The sequence below is a fragment of the Physeter macrocephalus genome, chromosome 5 (genome assembly GCF_002837175.3).
Source record: "Physeter macrocephalus isolate SW-GA chromosome 5, ASM283717v5, whole genome shotgun sequence".
In the NCBI taxonomy this organism is placed as follows: domain Eukaryota; kingdom Metazoa; phylum Chordata; class Mammalia; order Artiodactyla; family Physeteridae; genus Physeter; species Physeter macrocephalus.
The window spans coordinates 54,133,237-54,155,136 of NC_041218.1; the positions used below are offsets into that span (position 1 = coordinate 54,133,237).

The 21,900-nt window shown below is 38.1% G+C and overlaps 1 protein-coding gene across 1 annotated transcript in view; it reads left to right on the plus strand.

The window, feature by feature from the left end:
- The first annotated feature begins 2,221 nt into the window (after positions 1-2,221).
- Positions 2,222-21,900, plus strand: part of ZNF804B (zinc finger protein 804B) — a 490,199-nt gene continuing 470,520 nt past the window's right edge. Inside the window, exon 1 of the mRNA XM_024131064.1 lies at positions 2,222-2,329. Within this exon, the coding sequence (XP_023986832.1) occupies positions 2,222-2,329 (108 nt within the window). The remainder of the gene's footprint in view (positions 2,330-21,900) is intronic.

Consider the following 21,900-nt stretch of genomic DNA (forward strand, 5'->3'; position numbering starts at 1 on the left):
CTCAATGCTGTTTGCTACTTACATTTATGAAGAGTGAGATAGTAATTATAGACTGAGCCACACTATCTCCTTTTAAAATTCCAGTTTTCTGGGGCAAGGATTTCACCTGAATTTGAAATTCATTCTTTGCAAATACATTGTTTCCTTTGCATAGAATATATCTAGATGTCTGTATATGAGTAATATTACTTTCAGCTTCATGAAACATTTTACAACTCTAAGCTGAATAACACAGCATTGTTAAACACATCCAGCATCTTCATAGAAAGGAAAAGGTGGGCATGTTGTATCTATTGTTTCTGCCATTTTAATTTCAAAAGTTCTTACCAAGATAGTTACAAAGTAAACAATTCCTACAAAATTCACATCGCACTATCTCAGTCTCAGTAATTTTCAGTTCAAAATTTGCAAGAAATTGACACTTTCACCTTATATACTAAGACACTTTCTGGTATGTAAACACTTTAAAAAACACTTGAAAAGGACAATCTAAAACCTTTAAAATATTAAGGCTATAAGCTATTGTAATAATGTAAACAGAGAGTCAAGCCTTTATTGGGTAGTTACAAAAGTTGTATTCATTGGACTATTTTTTGCTTAAGAGTTTTATGAGTTGCCTGAATAGGAGAATTCTAATTACGTGCTTTCTTTTACTGGTTTCTGTCATTTGTGAGAGGTCCTCAATGTCAACCAGGATGCAAATGGGGATTGTGTTAGAAGAGAAAACTGGGGAGAGGACTGAACTTAATTCCAGTGCTAAAGCAAAAGAAGGGAGGTGACCTTTCATCTTCTCCCAGCACAGACCAGGTGAGGGGCGTGAGAGAGGTTACACCGAACCCTGTAAGGTCAGCTGTGAGGGCTTCCTTCTCCTTTCAGAGCACATTTCTGCACGTCTTTAATTCTCAGTGCAGCTTACTCCCTGGTGGCTTTATTTGCAGTAAATGATATAAAGTCCATTAAAAAAAACACTTCTGAAGGGTGACTGTTGGGGGTTTTGAAGACACAAATGTCCTATATAGACCAAAAATATCTGCCTCTTTAAGGAAACAGAAAGACTTGTAAGCGAATGTTTATAACTCTGGAGATAGATGATAAAAGGATAGATAGATAGATGATAGGAAAAAAGATAGATAGGCACAAGTATACATGTTTCATCTTATTCCTTATACAAGTTTTCTATCCAAAACTTGCTTCCTCCTCCATCCACTACCCACTCTAGCGCGTCTAATCTGTCTGACCTGTTTGGGGCTGCACAGCACACCTTTACAGCCCGCTGGGGAGCTGTTGCTTCCGCCTGCGGCGCCGTCAGCCGAGTACGGAAGAAATGCTGAAGGCGAGCCGGGAGTGACAGTAAAGAGAAGGCTCTCCTCCCGCTCACCTCCTCCACCGCGCCCTCCCGTCATCCCGCCCGCCGCAGCACAGTGCAAAGTTGGCCCAGAGACCGGGTGGAGGGACCAGGGGGCCAGGGCGGCTGATGGCGGGATGCTGGGGCTTCGCGTCCCGCAGCCCCAAGAGCCTCCAGCCGCCGGCGCCGCAGCTGTCACCTCCACGCCGAGCCACGGGCGTGCTCCTCGCCTCCCGGGTGGCTCCGAGCCGTCGCACTAACAGCTCCCACTCACAAGTCTCCGCGTCCCCAGTTCTCAGCTCTCACCCCAGCCTGCCCCGTCGCCTCCCCCGCCCCCTCCCCGCCACTGCAGCGGGGGGGCAGCGATCTGGCGCTCCGAGGACCCCCAGCCACTCTCCCCGCACAGGCTGCAGCTGCAGATTCGCGGCGCCGCAGGGCCGCGGACGCCCGGGCCAGACGCTGGGCGCCCGCGCCTGAGCATCCTCTGCGCGCGCACTGGGTGAGAAGGCGGGGGCGGGAGGGAAAGAGAGGAGGAGTTGCTGACTCCCTAGCGGACCCAGGAAGTTGTCCTTAAAATTATATATATCGCCGTCCGCGGTTGAGCAGCCACCTGGCCAGAGCAGCATGTGGACTGGCTCTCCGGGTCACCTAAGTGCTCTGTGGCTGCCGCTGCCGCCGCCGTCAGAGCAGCTGCTGCCGGCAGCAGGAACCCGGCGCTGGGCGAGGAGCGGGGACGCGCGGCTGCAGCGTCCCCTGCTTACTGCTGGCCGCTTCTTCTCCGGAGGTGGCAGTCACTGTTGCTGCTGAAAAACAGCATTTCCACGGCTGGTCTCCTGGTGAGGAGTTGAGACTCTACACCTCCCGCCCGGAACCCACATGGCTTGTTACCTGGTCATCAGTTCGAGACATCTCAGCAATGGGCACTACCGGGGCATTAAAGGAGTCTTCAGAGGGCCCCTCTGCAAGAACGGATCTCCCTCTCTGGTAACCTGCGCGCACACACACACACACACACACACACACACGTTCAAAATCAATATAAACAGAAAGAGATACTGTCCTGGCACAATGAGGGAGTGATGGATAAGCTACCTTGTCCATAGGTATATTGTGTCTGTTTAGACAGTTTATTGCCAGACTGTTACACAGTGAGGGGTGTGTGTTTACATGTGTATTTTCAACACAGTCATTAGCATCTGTAGTGCTAGGTGTGCAAATATTTACTGAATGCTGTTAAGTGCAGGCTTGTGAAGGCAGCTCCTGTGTGCTGTGTCAAGTTATGAATCTGCTGATTTGGTCAGTATAGAAAGTTTGAGTGGCACTTTATAACCATATTTCATGAAGTCATCAGTTGGGATTAGTTTAATAATGCTGCATTTACTTTATAAGAAAATAAACTCTAAACATTTTGCATCAGGGTCCGGGCAAAAGGAAAAGTGTTGGATCCCGATATGATGAAATCTAATGCTTCACTGTGTAGTTTCTTCAGGGAAAGCCAAAGAGTTCTTTGTGAAAATATGAATTAGACAGTTTTTTGTACTATGTACAGATGTATTGATGTGCAAATTTGAGTGACTGCTATTTAACTTAGTAAACTATTCAATTTAGTTTACTATTTGATTTAAGTATTTTTTGTTAAATGATTTTGACCAGAATCTATGACTTCAATATATTGTCAGTTCATCCCTTAGTACATACTATAAATCATTTTTTTAAAGGATTCAAATGTGTTTCAAGAAAAAAAAGTCATGATTTATTTTTTAAAGTTTTGGATTTTTAGTAAGTGACAAAGGGTCTAAACTTAAAGAACAATTTTTTCTAGTGTAAGGTGAAAACTAGTACTTTAAGTCTGTATGATATAAAGAGGGAAAATTAAAGTTGTCTGATTTTTATTTATTCATTTTTCGGTTCCTTCCATCATGGTTTAATGTTTCATTAGCATGAATTATTCAAAACTGCAATATATTATAAAAACCTGTGATTAAGGGCTATATGTGATGTGCATGAAAAATCTGAAATCAGAAAGTGCAGGTACCCAGAGATATCACTAGGACTCCTAATTGTGACAAACTATTGCCTCACATGCTTTCATGCACTGTACAAAGTAGGTCATTGCAAACCCCCTGCAACTATTTAGTATTGAATCAAAAGTGTAAGATGGAATATACTGTTTATATTGGCATTTACAATTAAATTCACAGGGTTAGAAGCGTCTTGAAGGGTTTTAGATGCGTAAAGCCCACATTCAGTCTTTCTGAGCAGCTGGTCTGAATCTTTCCTATTTTTAAAGATTCTCAGGATCAGAATTTCCGCAGTCTCAGCAAACCACCTTAATGTTTCACAACCCACGCTGTCAGAATCTTCCGTAGAGCAGTCTTAAATTCTTCAAATTTTTCTTTAAGCTCATTTCATCTTGAAACCCTAGAATGTTCCATCTTTCTCATAGATATTTTTCCACCCTTTGATAAGCTCTGTGAGAGGGTCTTCCCAAACCCTCTCTGGTTGTGGAAATCAGAATTGGGTAGTGTGTTACAGGGTATGTGCCTTAATCATTCACAGTGTAAAGGGAGAATTACTTCATAGTTCTTACATTGTTTAGTTCCATTTAAGTTAGTTAGAATATGGTGTTAATCTTCCAAAATCTATAGGGTTTGCAGAGGGAATTTCTGTCACAATGTCAAAAAGTGTCCTGCCTCCCCTCCACCCCACACCCCTGCGGCTCCATTATGCTCCTTCATCTCCCAGGAGCCTGAGTGACCCCATAAGGACTGGACATATGAATGTGGATGTAAGACAGCCCATAACCCACATGGCCCTGCTGGCTGACCAGAGGTTCACACCCACAGGACGCTATTCTTATTCATTATTGGGCTGGTTTTCACTAAAATACTGATTCGTTTACTGTTACCTAGGTTCCACACTTTGATTCACTGGGCTTTTCTCTCCAATGTTTACACATTTGACTGTACTTAAATTACATTTGCATAATTTTAAAATATCTGAATTAGTCTGTGTAGGTATTTCCTAAACCTGATTTATTTTGTCTTCTTTTACATTTTGCTATGGAATTCGAATGACTTTTTCAAGGTTTGAAAAGTTTCTCACATGAGATGAGCAGTGCGTGAAAATTGGTGTTCATTCATTCTCTGTCACGGGCAGGTTGTTAAGTCAGAAATGCATTCACATTGCATAACATTTAGTCTTTCTCCCTAAATTGAAATAGGTCACTATCTTCTGGACCGTAGACCCTTGAGAATTTAAGTAATAGTTCCCTGGTCCAGATGAGTTTATATTTGCCTTCTTCATTAATGAGTTGCAAAGCATAAAACTGAAAGCTGGTTATACATCTTTTTTTTTTTTAATATTCAGAAATACACCCCCCCAAGCTACCTTCAGGTTAACATAAGTTTATTGAATTTTTTTACAGTACAAATATTAAACTCACAGATCCATAGTATACAGTCATTTATTTTTTATTAAAACATATAGCTACTCTGACAGTAATTTTTTTCCAAACTTAGTTCCCAGAATGGTCTCAGATTGACCTCTATGTCAATTACTCAGTTATTTCCAGTCACTGAAACTCAATTTATCTGGGATTATGGATTGGGGTATGACTCATTGATTTAACTCATTTTCACTAAATTCTACAGTGATTTCAACTTTGGTTCTTACTTTTTCAATCTGAGTGTTCTGCCTATTTTAATCCATACTTTTCTGCTTTAGTAGAGCTGTTTAAAAGTAGCGCATAACAGAATTATTGAATAAGATTATTTTGTAACTTTGTTATAGAATGGAGAAAAACCACACTTCCTTTCTCCTGTAATGAGTTTCTTCTTTGGTAGTTCTGATATAAATACACCTGGGTAATATGAATTTAACATGTCAGTGTCTTATAGATATAATTCTTCAGTTATATATTTAAAGCAGTTGTATAATTGGTCATGTTCAAATCACATCTGTAGAATCTGAACACGTGATATTAAACTAACAGTAAAAAAGGGAATGATTATATTTATATACACTTTTATTTCAAAGGATTTCATTTCGAAAACATTGAATCATTATATGGAACTCTTGTAGTAAATACTCAATGGGATACTTGAGAAATAAATAAAGCATTTTTTTCCCAAACAGTTTTCACAGATCAGTAAACTGAAAATCCTAGAGTAAAATGCAGTTCCTGTCTTCAAAGTGAAAACATGCAAATGTCTTATCTGTTGCATCTCTCTTCTTTTTGGTGACTTGGTATGAAAAAATAGCTTATTGCTTTTCATCCTAATTAGGATGTGAATAATTGATTTGAGGTAGTTTATGTTACTTTAAATCCAGGGATAGGTTAAAGAAAAGTGACAGAGAGTATTGCATAGTGCTTATTGGTAAGCTTTCAATTTTAGAAAGTTAATTTATACCCTCCCACATTTTAAGATATGTATCCCCACCATATTCCAAATCTATAATATGAATGAATGATGACTTTAAAAATCATACACACATGCGCGCGTATTTACAAATAGATAGAGATGTAGATACATTGTTATCAGTGCTCAAGTATAGGAAGTTACCTATATATTATGTTATAATCTTTACTGTCAGATATGTTAAAGGTAGAAATTTCTTACAATCCAGGAACTTAAAAGTTCTTCTACCACCATGTTTGAATTCAATTAAACAAGTAATATCCTCTTGTAGTGTCAAAAATATATTTGAATAGATTCTTAGTTATCTTAAGTAATGTAAAGTATCGTCTCAAATTTAGAGACAACTGTGGTTTGTTATAGTTTATGTAATCTGTGTGTGGTCAATATTAAGACTATCATTCAAGATATGTAGTGATTGAATGTTAATGATAATCATAGTTTTATATTTTATCTGTGGTACATGGTTAGCTTATTAGAGTGATACTTTTTAAGAAGTGCTCATTCCTGGGAACACTATAGATAGATACCAGGAATATCTGTTTCTGGGAATGTCTGTTGTCTTCCTCTGAAATATTTGATGTGAAGGAAATTCTTGGGATTTTCATCTCAGCAACAGATCAGGGTCCTTGGATGTTGTTGTTCACTTGTTATATTGTTTTGTTTAGTGATCTTATTCTAAGTTATATATCTGACTAAATTACCTAATTGAAGGAGGTGGCATACAAACAAACAAGCATTTTAAATGGACTAAAAAATTCTATAAAGTTCTCTTTTAAAAATTATCACTGTATATGTATAACTGAAAGAAGTTCTAGAAAAGATTAATTACCTTGAGGATGCATCTATTCAGAGAATCCCTTATGAGGAAATGAATGCAGTTACAACCTTGCTCTTTTTTCTAATGCCTATAATAATTGCATGTATTTCCCTTATGCTTAATAAGTACATGTTAAACACATCCAAAAATGCTCTCAAACTGATGCACTTTTCATGTACCAAATATGATTATGAAGATATGCTCTCCCGTAGAGAAGTCACCTGCCTCCTCTTCTTTAATTCATGAACACATATACTGCCTTTTATGTTTAAACTTTCAGGTGTTTTCAGTAAAGAAGACTCAGTTACAATTCTTACAGTGCATGTTTTCTTTATGTCAAGTATTGTATTAAGCGGTCTCCTGTCCTCTAGTTGCCTTTTCAACCCATTTCTTCTCTCCCCCAACTAACTGATTTCGGAAACTTGTAGTTGGCATTATGCTTCCCAAAATAAGTCTCAACTTTCTAGGACTTGATTTATGTTTCTGTAACTTCAGGAGGTTTTCATGATAAGAAGAGTCCAGTAAGTATTTGAGTGCTATAATGTGTGACTTTATTAGCTCATACTACATTTATTTCACAATTAAATTTGATGGGTCAGTCTCTTGATTTGTTTCTTTTAGACTTACAATTAAGATATACTCTATTTTAGGTTTCTGCCCTATATTTTGGAAACAAAATAAAACGTATTTTCATCATGTGTAGGCTAAACGGGGATGGCATTTAGCATAGAACTTAATCATTTGTAGTTTTTAAAAAAAACTTAGCCTTAGTTGTAACTGTGAAATCTTTGTTTTATAATGTATATGCACTAAGATACATACGTTCCATGTGTTAAATATTAATAGGGTTTGAGATGTCAGTAGGATTAAGGCTGTACTGGGAGCAAAGATCAAGAAGAGTAATATATATTTTGAATAACTTTATGAAGTGCATTTCAGTATGAATTTGGTTTGTCAAAATACACATTGGCAGAATAATTCTTTAGTACATATGTACATATTTTGTAGAAAATAATTTGAATCAAAATTGAAATAAAAATGCTACTTGGTTTGAAAATGTCTTTTGGTTTTAACAAATATAGCGTTCCAGGTAATTCCTATAAAATGACAGGTGGCAGCCTTTTGTAGATAGATTTTGTAAATCAGGCTTACTTAGTGGATAAGGTCTAGAGAGAGAAATTAAATATTTGATATGTTCTCATGAAGTGTAGAGTTATGATGATAATAGGAATATATAAATCACCGAGTTCCAGAGTCTCTCTTGCACTGGAAATACTTATTGGACATGAAAAGAAACCGTGGAAGGATGAATCACATCATAGTTAGCCAGCATTCTCAGTTGTAACTAAGACATTGTTAGCTGATTGAAGACAAACAATGCAAAGGAATATTATACAGTATTTAAAATGGAAAGGGATTTATAAAATATTCACTAATGATCCTACTTTTCCTGAAATGGACTCCTGATAACATGCATTGAACTAAATGCTTCTTTCATTCAAATTTGATACCTGAAATTTAAATGTTAACTTCTAAAACACCGATAGTGTAATTTTCCTTCACATATAAAGAAAGCTATATAGCTAACTATATTTCCTTTCTTCTTTGGCTGTTGGGAAACCCGGAGACAAATGTGTGCTTCACAAGTGATGGGGATTGTTGTTGGCCTTCAAAGCAGCCTGACGTCCTCACCCCTACTCATCTCCTATTCCCAGTCTAGCTCTTATTTTAATTTTATTTTCCATGACTTTCATTCTTTTAAATTTATATTTATTGTTTTGATGTATAAAGTTTATTTTAGATGGCTTACGTCTGTTGTGAAAGCAAGCAGGCCATAAATAAATAATAAAATATAGACCCTCCAACTATAGGGATGCCCCTCACGATTTTAGACTGGACAGTCTTGAGCGTGATTCCTGGAGAGTATTCATTTTGTTCATTTGTAGCAAGTATAATTAGGGCTGCCAACTTTTTGCTTTGAGAATTGACAAATTCCTTTTGGCAAGTTTGCTTTCACTTTTGTGTGGGTGTAAGAGGCAGAATATAGTTTATTTTGAAACGCGTACTGCCAATTTATTTCGTTTTGTCATTCTAAACAATCTTTTCCCTCCCCGTTATTCTTCTTGCCATTGATCCTTATTCCTTTCATTAGCATGGTAACCGTTTTTTTCCAGCATCTTTTTTGGTTCCTGTATAAATGCCGGCATATACTTCGAACTCCAGAGGCACAGGCCCCTGCAAATGGTGAGAAACACCCCATTCTATCTGCTGCCCCACCCAAGCATGCAGGTTCCTTCTCTGTCCACCATCCACACGTAACATTCATCTCTAGATCAGAATTTAGAGCTTCCCCCATATCTCCATTCACCTCCTACCAGTGTTCTTCCTCTGCCCTCTTTCCCACAGCTATTACAGAGCACTTCATTTGTTTCATGTCACCTCCCAGCGACAGAAAAATACCATCAGTTTCCCCCCACATGTGTCCTTTTCAGGTCTCCATTTTGCTGTGAATAATTATATTCCCTAACATGTTCCTTGGCAAGCAAAGGTGATATGCATTTCCTCTTTGTGAATGATATAAATACCATATTCTAAAGAGAAGATAACTATTGAACCCCTTATTGAATGCTGGAGGGGATGGAGGAGGCTCACTGAAATCTGACCCTGCCTGTTGATTTGCTTCATCTAAATGTGAAGTCAAGAGACAAAGAGGTGTCCATATTACGTATTTTCTTATTATCTGAACATGTTCATAGTCCTTGGGTGGTATCTAAGAGTCTTCATGATCTAGCCCCCACCTACCTCTTCAGCTTTAACTCTTTTCTTCCACCTGATCCTATGGTCCAGCCATACTGAGCTACTCAAAGCTCTTGACTATGATGGGTGTTTATAGACCTTTATGTCATTGGCCATGCTGTTCTGTCTGCTACAAATCCTCTTTTTGCCATGATTTTTTGGGACATATCTTACATATTCTTTCAGACTTAATTAAAGAGTTGGGTCCTCATGTGAGTCTACACGAAGTTCCCTTATCTCATGGGTCAAGTGCTTCTTTTTCAGGCTCTAGTCACATCCATTGCTTGCCTTGATAATCACTGAATTGTGTTTGTTTATTGGTCTCCATTTCGCCATGAGATGTGAGATCCTTGGGGTCATGTTTGCCATTGTCCTTACATCCCCAGAGCTAAGCACAGCTTCTGGTTTATTATTGATTTCAATAGAAAACAAAAGGATTTCAATAGAAATTTAACTGGTATAAATATGTTCCCTTTGGTCCTGCTGGTAGCTCCAAGGAGAAAACTTTTCCTTAAAGAATTTTTTTCCCAGGTAGTTAGTCAGAATCTTTTAGAATGCAAACTGTTCTACTGCATTAAGTGGCCACAGTTTTCATGGTGATCCTTCTTACTTTGAATTCTACCATGATCCTTTGGTCAGTTGCCTCAAGTATAATTTAATACTTCCTATTATTCCCAACTGCAGAGTGCTTTATTCCATGTAACCATTTCTGAACATCTTTTGTTAAAGGCCACAAGAGGCTGGAGATTGGCTATATATAAATGGATGAAATTCATGCCTGAGTTAGTCGAGCCATATTTTTCATTGGCACATATTTAATAGCTTCTGTGAAACGAATTACAAGTTAGGAACTTGACCATTCCCTTCCTATTTAGGAGTGTGTCGTAAGGAGGAAAAATAGTGGTTCACACACCATTTCTCCCTTTCTCACTCTCATTTTTCTTTCTTTTGAAAAAGAGACAATAATTTCCTGATCACTGGCCACTGTAGCCCTTGAGAAAGCACCATCCTGGAGCAGCCACAAGGTGGTTATTGCATAATTGCCAACCCTCTCCAACTTATCAGTCACACATTTTCCAGCAAGGTTTTGCTAGTACTTTTTTTGTCTTGGATTAGTCAGGATATGGTCAGTGTTCACAAAAGAAGCTTGGACTTCTTCTGAACAATGAATTTTAGCTAAAATGTCCAGCCATCTCCAGTGGACATACAGAAATATAGTAATAGTCTCCAGAGTGGAGAGAATCAGGTCATTTGTACGGTCAGTTTCTTTTGCTACAGTTGTTAACAAATATTTGACTTCTTTGTCTTATTGAGTGGATATAAACATTGGAAGGAATCTTAGCAGTCTGGTTTAGCCTCCCCCTGTATATATTCAATATAGCGCTGTGATAGCAGAATAATGACTTCCCAAAGATGTCCACATTATAATCCTCAACACCCTTGACTCTGTTAGCTTACATAGCAAAAGAGACTGTACAGATGTGACTAAATTAAGACGTTGAGAAGGTTTTCCTGGATTATGCAGGTGAGCTCAGTGGAATCACAAGGGCCTTTATAAGAGGGAGGCAGAAGTGTCAGAGCCAGAGAGAGAGCTTTGAGATGCTATGCTGCTGGCTTTTAAAGATAAAGGAAGGGGCCACAAGCCAAGTAATGCTTATGACCTCTTGAAGCTAGAAAAGGCAAGTAAATCGATTTTCCCATAAAGCCTCCAGAAAAATCACAGCCGTGCTAACACCTTGATTTTAGCTTAGTAAGACTTCTGACTTAATGGACTATAAGATAATAAATTTGTTGTCTTTTAAGCCAGAAGATTTGTGGTAATTTGTTAGAGAAGCCATAGGAAACGAACACAACTACTCTTAACATGGGTGAACATTTCCAGTGGTAGGGGACCTCTCTGCTCACCAACATGATTGATCCTCTAGTGAGACTAGAATAATTAATGCTATGTCTCCTCTGCCCTCCCCAAATGTCTCTGCCTCCTTCCATTTACTCACTGGTCCTCAGTGTGCCCTTTGGAAGCAAGAGGATAGATCTACAACCTCTTCAGTATTAACATCCTTTCAACTATTCAGAGAGAGTTGGTGATTTTTCATTAAAGGACTGAAAAATTTGTGAGAACTAACTAACCTTCCATGTACATCACTTGCTTTATTTTCTTATATATTAATTGAACTTTGTGTAACTCAAAATGCTTGATTACACTTTTTAATGTGATAGATGTTTTGAAATACAATATACTGACGTTTCTTATATTCTTTAAAGGTGGTAAACTCAATAAAATATTTTCATATATTTAGACAAATATCATCCACACTTTCAAATCATGTCTATTTTTTCCAGATAGTTCCCTTTTACACAGTATACATCATTTATACAGAAGATAAACTTAAGAACACAAGACCAGATCATTTTAAAGGCACATTTTAATGCTATCTTTCTTAGTTTGTTTAGTCTTTGATTTAGATATCTGAAAATTTCCTAGGGGGCAAAAAAAATTAGTTATAAATGAAAAGTGATGGGATGAGTTGAAATTATAATTTCATGAAATCGTCACCATTTCCTATTCTAGACATAGTGGTATCTAAATGGAAAGTTATTTTTTAACTTTTTTACTGAAGAATAATATAATATATAAATTGTCACAAATGATAAGTGTACAGCTTTTTAATGCCTCAGATGCAGTATAGAATATTACAACTTCCTGGTAGCCCCAGGTGTGCCCCTTACCAAGCACCACCCAACCCAAAGGCAACTATTGTCCTAACGCCAGATTATAAACTGCCTTATTTTTTAAAAAATGATATTAAAAAGAGATGTAGTAAAAAACATATGTACTTGCAGCTCAGCTGACAGCAAGGCCCTCTTTTTGGGTGGGGATAGGTAACTAGACAATGTTTCATCTGCTTACTGTCCTCCTTCACTTTGACTGTTCACAGCTAACTTAACTAGTTGAAACAAATGAACAAAAGATGATAATTACATTTATGTCCCTTTTACTTTCCTGTTCATGTTGATGATATACTTTTTCTTTATGATCTAATGTTCTTGAACCAGGCTTCTTATTACTTGACTTCAATAAATCCATAGTCAGTTAAAACTGGATCATTTTTGTTTTTCACAGCACGTAATAAAATCTGAATTTCTTGTAATTATTTTCCCTGTTGTAAAATGACCATTTCTTTTGTAACTTTAAATAAGAATGCTTTATAAATATATAATTATCTCCAAAATAAAAAAAAAGAATACTGATTCAGTAAGTATGAATGGATTTATGCTAATACTACACAGGGATTATATCCAAGGTGACATTTGTGAAGTATTTCATTATCTTTCCCTTAATAGTACATGTTGAAATTCAAAGATCTGACCATCATGTAGATTTCGATATCTCTTGAGAGTCGTTAGGAATGGCTCTGTTGAGTTTTTGTTATTCGAGGGGAGATGTGAATTATGTATTTAGTGGCAAAATAGTAAATGATTAAAGGAAAGAAACCTCTAGCTTGGAATTCTCATAAAAAATGAAAGTTATGTGCAAATGATATGTAAACTTTATTGCAAAAGTTGTTATAATTTCACACGCATGCACAAGGGTAAAATACAAGTTTGTGTTACTATGGAAACAGGATTATTGCCAAGGAGATTATAGATAAAACCCAAACAATGCTTATATTAATCAATCCTAAATTAAATGAATTTAAATATGTTTAAAGAACTGATCGTGTATTTTCAATCAAATGTAATGCTCATCTTCCAATATCCTTATGCTACATGGTATGAGTTCAAGAGTTTTGCATGATGTAGCTGGAAGAAATTTTAGTGACGATCAGTGATGATTTGCTTTCTTATCATTATAGAAGGAAGATTTGTGAAATTATGTTATAAAGGAAAAGTAATAAACTGCAATAAATTTTCCTTTATGTGTTCCTTCCAACAGTGTCACTTTGCTGTAAATTGTTTTAAAAATCACACTCAGTTCCGTCCTCTGTGATCATCAGAATAGACTCCACCCCTGAAAGTGATAGAGAAAATCAGTTTTCCACAAGGAATAGAATAGGTGAGAAAACATAACTGGAGAAAAATTATAATTGGCATAAACATATTCATAGGGAGTGGTCTTACGTGAACTTATATAGTATATAAGCATCACTTAATCTGCAGATCCTAGAATTAGATCCAGTAGACAGTAACTGGAATACAACTTCTGATCTACTTGTGTGACAAAAATATGGGAACATAAAGTTTTAAATTCTTCATTAAGTCATGAATATAAGGCTAGCTCTAAGATTCAGTTTCTGACTGTGATGAGCACTGGGTGTGATGAAGTAGGGGAGGATCTTCAACCTCACAATTTCTTACCAGTCTGTTTGGAAACAAGTCACTAATGTTTGACCAGTGGTTTTCATGTTGCTGTTGTTCTTGTTTTATTTTTCCATGTATTCTTTGTTCAAAGGAAATCTTAGGAGCCAGGCAAAATAGAAGGAACCTTTGGCTAAAGGTGGGGGAGAGAAGCTCTTGGATAGTGAAAGCCTCCTCCTTTTCCTCTGTATCTGGGCAAGGATGCTGGGCAGGGAAGACACATCTGGGCATAAGCCCTGGAGCTTTATGATTTGAATACCACTTAGATGGACCATGAAGGGTAAGTATCTGCTGTTTCCAAAACATAATTAAAATGCATATATATTATGCACAGTAACTCAATTAACTATTTGACACATTGCCAATTAATTCCATCACTAGACATTGATTGATATTACTTTCACTCTAAGTTTGCAGTTTTTATAAGAAACATTAAGGTGACTTTGGGATTTCAGAACACCTTCACGAATAAGCTCGAGGAAGCTCAAGTTTTTTCCTGAGCTGAGTCCCTGAGGAGACTTTAAATAGAGTCGATGGGAAATAGCCAACGTGTGGGACAGAAATCTAGATAGAGGAGCCTGGTCTGGGAGAAGCCTAAGATTTCTAGAATTGAAAACAGAAGAACATTTCAATTGAGGAGTCAAAGTCATTCATTCACTTATTCATTCAATCATATTTAACAAGTATTGTAAGGATCTGCTATTTGCCCAACCCTTATTGGCCATGTAGCAAAACTGAAAGATAATTCACACTATGGGAAAAGAAGATATATTTTTCATGCACCAAATATTCCTGGGAAGTAGTTCTACCTACCAGCTTTGGTAAGTGACCAAACTGCTTTGGATAAAGCAGAAGAAAGAAGGTGAGGTTTGGGGGGGGGGGGCATCTGAAATGGATGAGCAGAGAATGTGGTTCAGTTGGCCCATGGCACTGAGCACTTAGGTCAGAGTTTAAAAGTAATTTTGACCTAAACAATTCTAAACTTTTATCTCTAGGCTTTATCATTTTGTCCTTTTGTTTTCTTTTGGATCTTAGTAAATTTTCTTTTTTTGAAACTTCGGCTGACCAAGGAAATGACAGCAATTGAAGTCAGGGTTCCTGTAATCCTGCTGACATTATTGTGGGATGTAGCCTACAAGGCCAGCACTGAAAGTCTAATCAGCTGAGGGATGAAGGGATGTGGTAGACATAGTCCCTAGAAGAGAGAAAGCATCAGAGCAGTAGACAGGGCTTCGTGTGGTGGTGTGAGGGCCTGAGTGCCTCCGTTTCCCTTGAGGTTCTGTATGTGGGGGAGGCATGGTTGGCCACCCCCATAGAGAAGGTCCTGTCTCTATTCTTTGGAGAATCTTCGGTTCTTAGTGGCCGATGCCAGACGTTTCAATTTAGATGCTGCTAACTGCAAATATACATAAGAAACATCTCTTCATCCTGCTGCTGATTTACTCTTTGATGTGAATAAAGAACCTGGAAAAGGTTCTTCTCATAACCTAATACCTCAGGTGTTAGGTCCCTAAAAGAAAAAGAAGGAGACCACTGAGGAATTGAAAGCATAGGAAGGCAGCAGTGAAGATGAGTCTTACTTCAAAGTTCTGCTTTGGAAGGGCTTAGGGGCTCCTAGAGAGTGGAGACCACCAAGAGGAAGGCCCCAAGAGAACGAGGAGGACCTAAAGGGCCCTGGTTGGAAGGGCTCTATGCTATCCTGCTTGGAAGATATACACACCTGTCACCCCGGGTTCCCAGTGGAAAATTCTCAGGGCAATTATAACTCTGCCTTGAAGCTGATGGAGTTCAGATCCTACGTTTTCACAAATCATTTGGGGCCCTTACTACATGTTGGGCACTGTCCAAGGTGCTGATGATAGTGAGGTAAACACAATCGACATGGTATCCCTCCCAGTGGATACTACAGAGAATGAAGATAAGCAGTAAACAGATGTTTATTTCACAATACCCCTAGTTATAAATATACAAGTTCTTTTGAAGAAAAAGTAACTGATTCTAAAGAGGGATAACCCTCCTAGTGCTAGGACCATAGAAAAATTCCCAGAGTAAATGATGGCTAATTTGAGACATGAAGAATGAATGGGAGTTATCCTGACACAGAACCCTAAGGCAGCACCCAGAGAAAGACTCCCAGGCCTGGGACTTGCATGTGGGCTGAGGGGCTGAGGGGGTGCAAGACAAGGCAGGACTGGCAGGTAAGGGTCAACCACGTCTGCTCCTGTAGGCTATGTAACAACGAAATAAGGAAACCGTCTCAGGTAGAAATATGGCTTTTAATCTTAGTACAGAACTAAACAGTCTGTGGTCCTGGCATGAGTACTTCTAATTACTTCCTGTGGGTTGTGCCACATGAGATAGGAGGAAACCATGGCTTTTTCTGCTGTTGTTACAAACAAAAATCAGAAATGATTTATAAGCAAGGAAATAAGAGTACTGGAGTTGAATCATCATTAATCTTAATTTCCTGTGTAAGTCCATTAAAACTAGGCTGTATAAAGAGAGAAGAATTGAGAATTAACTTTATAGATCTACACACAAGAATGATATTATGATTTAAGCTTCACTCAAAATACTCTTCTTTGATGTTTTAGGGTAAGCAGGGGTGGTGTGGCCGAATGAGGGTTTTCTTGCTTTAAGGGTAGATAACATTTGTATCCAGAAAGCAAAAGAAAATGGAGGGTTTTTAGAATGTTTCGAATCAATTATAAAAACTCATTTTGTCTTTGTTAGGGAAATTTTATCAGAAGGTATTAGACACCATTAATATAATAACATTGAAGACCCAAGGTAATATTCACTTCTTTAGATGAGGTACCTCTCTGGATCTCTGAAATGCCACTAAAAACGTGTCCCTTCTAGTGTTGTATGGTGACAAAGGTTGCATGTTTTTATATCTAATTAAAAATTTAAAATAAAAAAACTATGATGTGAGTAGGGTTTTACGGTGTTGTCTATGTACATATTTTGCCTTGTTTTATGCATTTACTCCTTCCACCCCTACACTTTTAAGGTGAGAGCATGGATATTTTCCCTTCATATGTTAAGTATAGAGAAGTGGTTATGCATATAGATTTGCGTTGGACTGAACTGGTTTGACATCTGACTCCAGCTCTAACTGGTTGTATGACTACTTCAGTACTAAGAGCCACAGCTTGTTCATTGGTGATGCTACTCGCCTTACAGGGCCATTGGAAGATGTGAATGAGCAAATGGATGCTAAGTGCTTAGCAAAGTTTCCGGTGCATAGTAAGCATGAAATGAAGACAGCCGATGGTTACTCCTGCAGCACGTGGATTGTTCTATTACGAACAGGTTTCCTTGACCCCTTAAAGTGGTCTAAGCACCTACTGCGAGCTTAGCACTCATATCAAATTGTTGAAACTGTTGCTGCTTTGGATGGTACTTTAAGATGGCGCTTTACCGTAGTTGTGTTTTCTTGGAAGACAAGTACAGGCGTGGGGGCCGGTTGGCTTTCTGTTTAACGCAACACTTGCAAAGAGAAACTCCGGGTTTTCACAACTTTCACAGTGAAAATGCTCAGTGTGCCCTACTTTCCTGATACAGCTTTAATTCAAGACAAGGATACATTTGAAGTGGCTTTTCCATTTGTCCTGTTTTTGTCAAAGCGAACTGAGTTAAGCAAATAAATTGTTTTTATGATCTTGCTGCTATGTGGAAGGAATTTTTCTCTTCCTTTCCATACAGATAGATATTTAATCTAAAACTACTAACTCTGTGATGATAAGCATTCATCCTCTTACTGTGTTTAAATATTTTTATTTCACTGCCTTTGAAAATTCTAATGAACCAATCATGTATTTTTCTCTCCCCAATAACAACCTGCTTTAATAGTAAAATATTTGAAGTGAGTACATACTAGGTAACTGAGGGTTGTATATGTTACACCTATGTTCACATTATGAGCAAATATTAAGGTCCATGTGTAGGTATAAGCTTTTGTGCACATACATTCTGCTCAGAAAATATTCAGTCATTTTGTTTCATTTGCCACTTCATCATGCAAAAAAGCATTTGTATCAGTGTCTAGTCAGGATAACAGAACCATTCTCAGCTTTTCAAACGGAGGGGAGCAACGCAAGGAATTGTTTACAAATGTGTTGAAAAGGCTGAGGGAGAGAAAAGGGGAAGATGCTATTACCCAGAGATTAGTAACTGCAGGAAATCACTGTGGCCTCTAGGGTTGGAGGAGCAAAGGAGAAAGTGGTACCTAAACCCTACAAGCCTTACTCTGGTGGTGATGCCACCACCTCACCACTGCTCTGCTGTCATCCAACAGCTTGAAGTCCCACTGGGGCTGGTGGATTTGCTGCCTGAGTGGCTGGTGCCTACAACTGTAGGCTGCTGCTGCTACTGTAGAGGCCAGCAGTTGTCTGGTGCTGCCGCCACCAGTACCAGAACCCGTGAGCGCTAAGTGCCAAGGTGTCTGGACAAGCTGAAGAAGGAAAATCATGGCTTTCTTTCTTTTTCCTAACTTCCACTCTGACACCAGTCTTCCCATTGGCAGACCTAACCAGAAACCAGCTGGCAAGGAGCTCTGGGATGCACAGTTTATGGGTTCCAGTCCCCAAGGAGAGAGGAATGATGAGGATAGAACTGATTGCCAGCAGAGAAATACCGAGCACTGCAGTTACACCACTTTCTTCAAGATTGAAGAAAGTAAGAGGGAGAGGCATTAAATAATAGAGGAAATTATGTTTTATCTGTTATATAGAAATCCGAAGGATATTTATGTTCAACCCAGACCTTATGGATATTAGGTTCCTATTGCTACTGTAACAAATTACCACAAACTTAGTGGCTTCAAACAACACAAATTTATTATTCTTCAGTTCTGTAGGTCAGAATTCCCACAGAGGTCTTGCTGGGCTAAAATCAAGGTGTAGGTAGGGCTGCTTTCTTTCAGGAGGATTTAAAGGAGAGCCCATTTCTTTGTCTCTTCCAGCTTCTAGAATTTGCTTATGTTCATTGGCTCATGGCTTCCCATCTCTATGTTTAAAGCCAGCAAGTTCTTCTCCTGCTGCCATCTCTCTGATTCTCTGTAGCTGGAAAAACTCTGTACTTTAAAGGACTTATGGGATTAGATTGGGCCCACCTGGATAATTCAGGCTCCTCTCCTCATCTCAAGGTCCTTCGTTTTAATCACATCTGCAAAGTCCCTTTTGACATGTAAGACAGTATTCACAGGTTCTGAGAATTAGATCGTGGGCATCTATGGGGACCATTATTCTGTTTACCACAACTCAGAATTTTGGATTCATAGACATCTGTGATTATTCACTGGTTATTATCTCCCATAGACATATCAAACACATAATATCCAAAACTAAATTAATCTTCCACCAAGTGCATGCTTTCTTAGTTAGGGACAACATCTTCATTTAACAGTGTAGGCTTGAATCTTGAGACTATTTTTCTTTAATTCCTCATCAGATTGGTAAATCTGCTCATTTTAACTCCTAAATATTTCTCCAATCTACCCCTTCCCTCCAACTTTCCTACCACTCCTACCTCCTGGAATGCAAGCATTTTCCATTTTCCTGAAAATAAAATAATCCTTGATTAACTGTATGGCATTTATGCTAGCTGGTGGAGCTACGCCATGTTGTCTGCTCCAATGGAATTTACAACCTAGAATGGAAAACACACATTAAACAAATAAACCCGTATGATATATGTTCTAGAAGAGGACCTTTCTCATCTTTCTGATTATGATTCATTTTTCAAAAATTTTGTGAATATTCTAGAGAAAGGCCATCAAGTTGGCTGACTTAAATTCAATCAACAGTAAGTACTCTTGGTATATGTATGTTGCTTTCCCTGATTCTGGAGGATAGAGAGGGAAAATAAGACTGCTAAATTACATGTCATATATGGCAACTTAGTTACTTGTAGTAAAATCAAGCTAGAATGGCCTTAAGAGCTCATCTTCATCTGTTGTTGTTTAAATGGGGTTAAACTAATGATTTGAGGCCTCTACACTGGACTTAAAGAATCACAATGCCTTGGGTGGGGCCTGGATATGCAGTTTAAACAAGCAGCCCACGAGTTTGTTGTACACATTAACATTGTAGAATTATTGAACCAATGTGAACTTACCAATACTCCTTGGATTTACTTGGATTTAGAACTTCAGAGGCCAGAGCTGAGGAAGGTTTTATGACTTGCTCACTCTCCTCTCCTTTTTTCACTGGCAATTCCTATGAGAATCCCCCGTGATGCTTGCTTGGAGTTCAGACACCTCTCAAATGCCCAGTTCACAATGGTAGTAACAGGTAGGGAGCACTCATTCTACATCAGACATACTGTGCCCAACAAGCCTTTCACACATTGTCTCATTTAATTCTTAAAACAATCTTAAGATGGAGGCACTATTCCATCTGCTACTGAGGGGCAGAGAGATGTGGTTGGACCCAGGACCTTCAGAAGCCAAAGCTCAGGTGTGAAACCACTTGACTGAGAATTGATTATTCTCTCTCTATGCCCCCATGACAATTTTCACTTTCATTTATTACGACAGAATGGCATTTTAATTGTTGATTCACATACTTGTTTCTCTTTTGTTGAGTCTCCTGGCAGTAGGACCTGTCTCTTCTTTATCCAGGTAAATGACGGCACCTGGATGCCACAGAGTCTGGGGCTTAGTAGGCATTCAGTAAAACTCTACCTCCTTGGTCATTCTTTTATACATTCATTCAATCTTAGTTGATTAGAATGGGTGAAAATGAAAATATTAACTGAAAAGTAAAATTCGAGTATCTACACATATGGCAAATTTAAATAAAAATTTGACAAAATATTCATTTGTACAGCAATGTGTAGGTATAATTAACAAATGTTCAGATTTTAGTAAGGAACTAATGGTGCAAACTCTTGTTATTGGCAATTACACAACACTATAAAGCACTTTCCAGGAACCCAAAGACATTAATAATGCATAATAATTAAAAAGTGAGGCACTTTTCTGAAATTTTGTCTCACATAAATTGCAAATAACATTATAATTTTTCAAGGTGAAAACCCCAAATTATCTCTGTCCATAGGAGAAAATTAAAATGTGTATATTGCTTCCATTATTATTTTGTACTTTTTCTTACTTTTTCATATACTAATTTTGCTCATAGGTGTGAATATTAAACATCAATTTATGTATGTCAGGTGACAAGTCACAGTGGGGTTATTACCTTTTTCCTTCGGGTACATATGATTAAGCAACCAATGTTTTGTTAGAAACATATAATGGAAACAAAAACCCATAAAACCAACATAAGCCCATCTTCATCTTGTTAGAATTTGAGCTCTTTAAAATAATAATAAAAAATTCCTTCATAAATATATTAAGCCACTTAATTACAATGGTGGGTGATTCTTTAAATGTTCACATTATTATTGAAGAATATAAATTGGGTATTCACAACACACATTAATAAACGTTAATTAACTGATCAGGGTCCAATTGTCAGAGTTGGTATTTGAACATTTATCAAAGGGTAGCTCAGATTCTTCCCACGGATATTGAGAGCAGCAGCTAAAGCCTGCTGGAGCACTTACTCTGTGCTTACCCTGCTAGGAGGTTTTCTAGAATATCTCTAGACTACTGGATCCTTGCTGTGGAAGCATTATGTATCAACAACTTGACTAATTGGCCCAACATTCTTGAGGCCTCCCAAGGCTGTTGGTCAGAATTCAAACCATCTCATGCCCTTGTCACAAAGCTTACTGACATAACTGCATTATGGAAACGGCAAACTTGCAGAGCACACTCTGAACTCTGATGAATCCAACAAACACTTATCGAGTTGCTGGTTATTTTCATGTGTATTTTATCTCATTGAATATTTGGTTGCTCATTCCATTTATAGGTGACCAAACAGAGGCCCAGAGAGGTTAAATAACTTTCTCAAGGTCACAGTCAGCCAGCAGAACATAGGAGATTTGAACATGAATCTTCTAATGTGAAACTGAGAACTCTTTGCACTGTGTGAGTAGGTTGCTTTGACAAATATTTGTCAGGCTGCTAAGGAATTATTTTCTTCAAGAGGGAAAAAGATACCCACCCCTGCCAAACCACTTTAACTGACTTAAGCAAAAGAGAAGAAATTATTGGAAGGATTCAGGTGTAGAAAATGCCACCAGGCCTC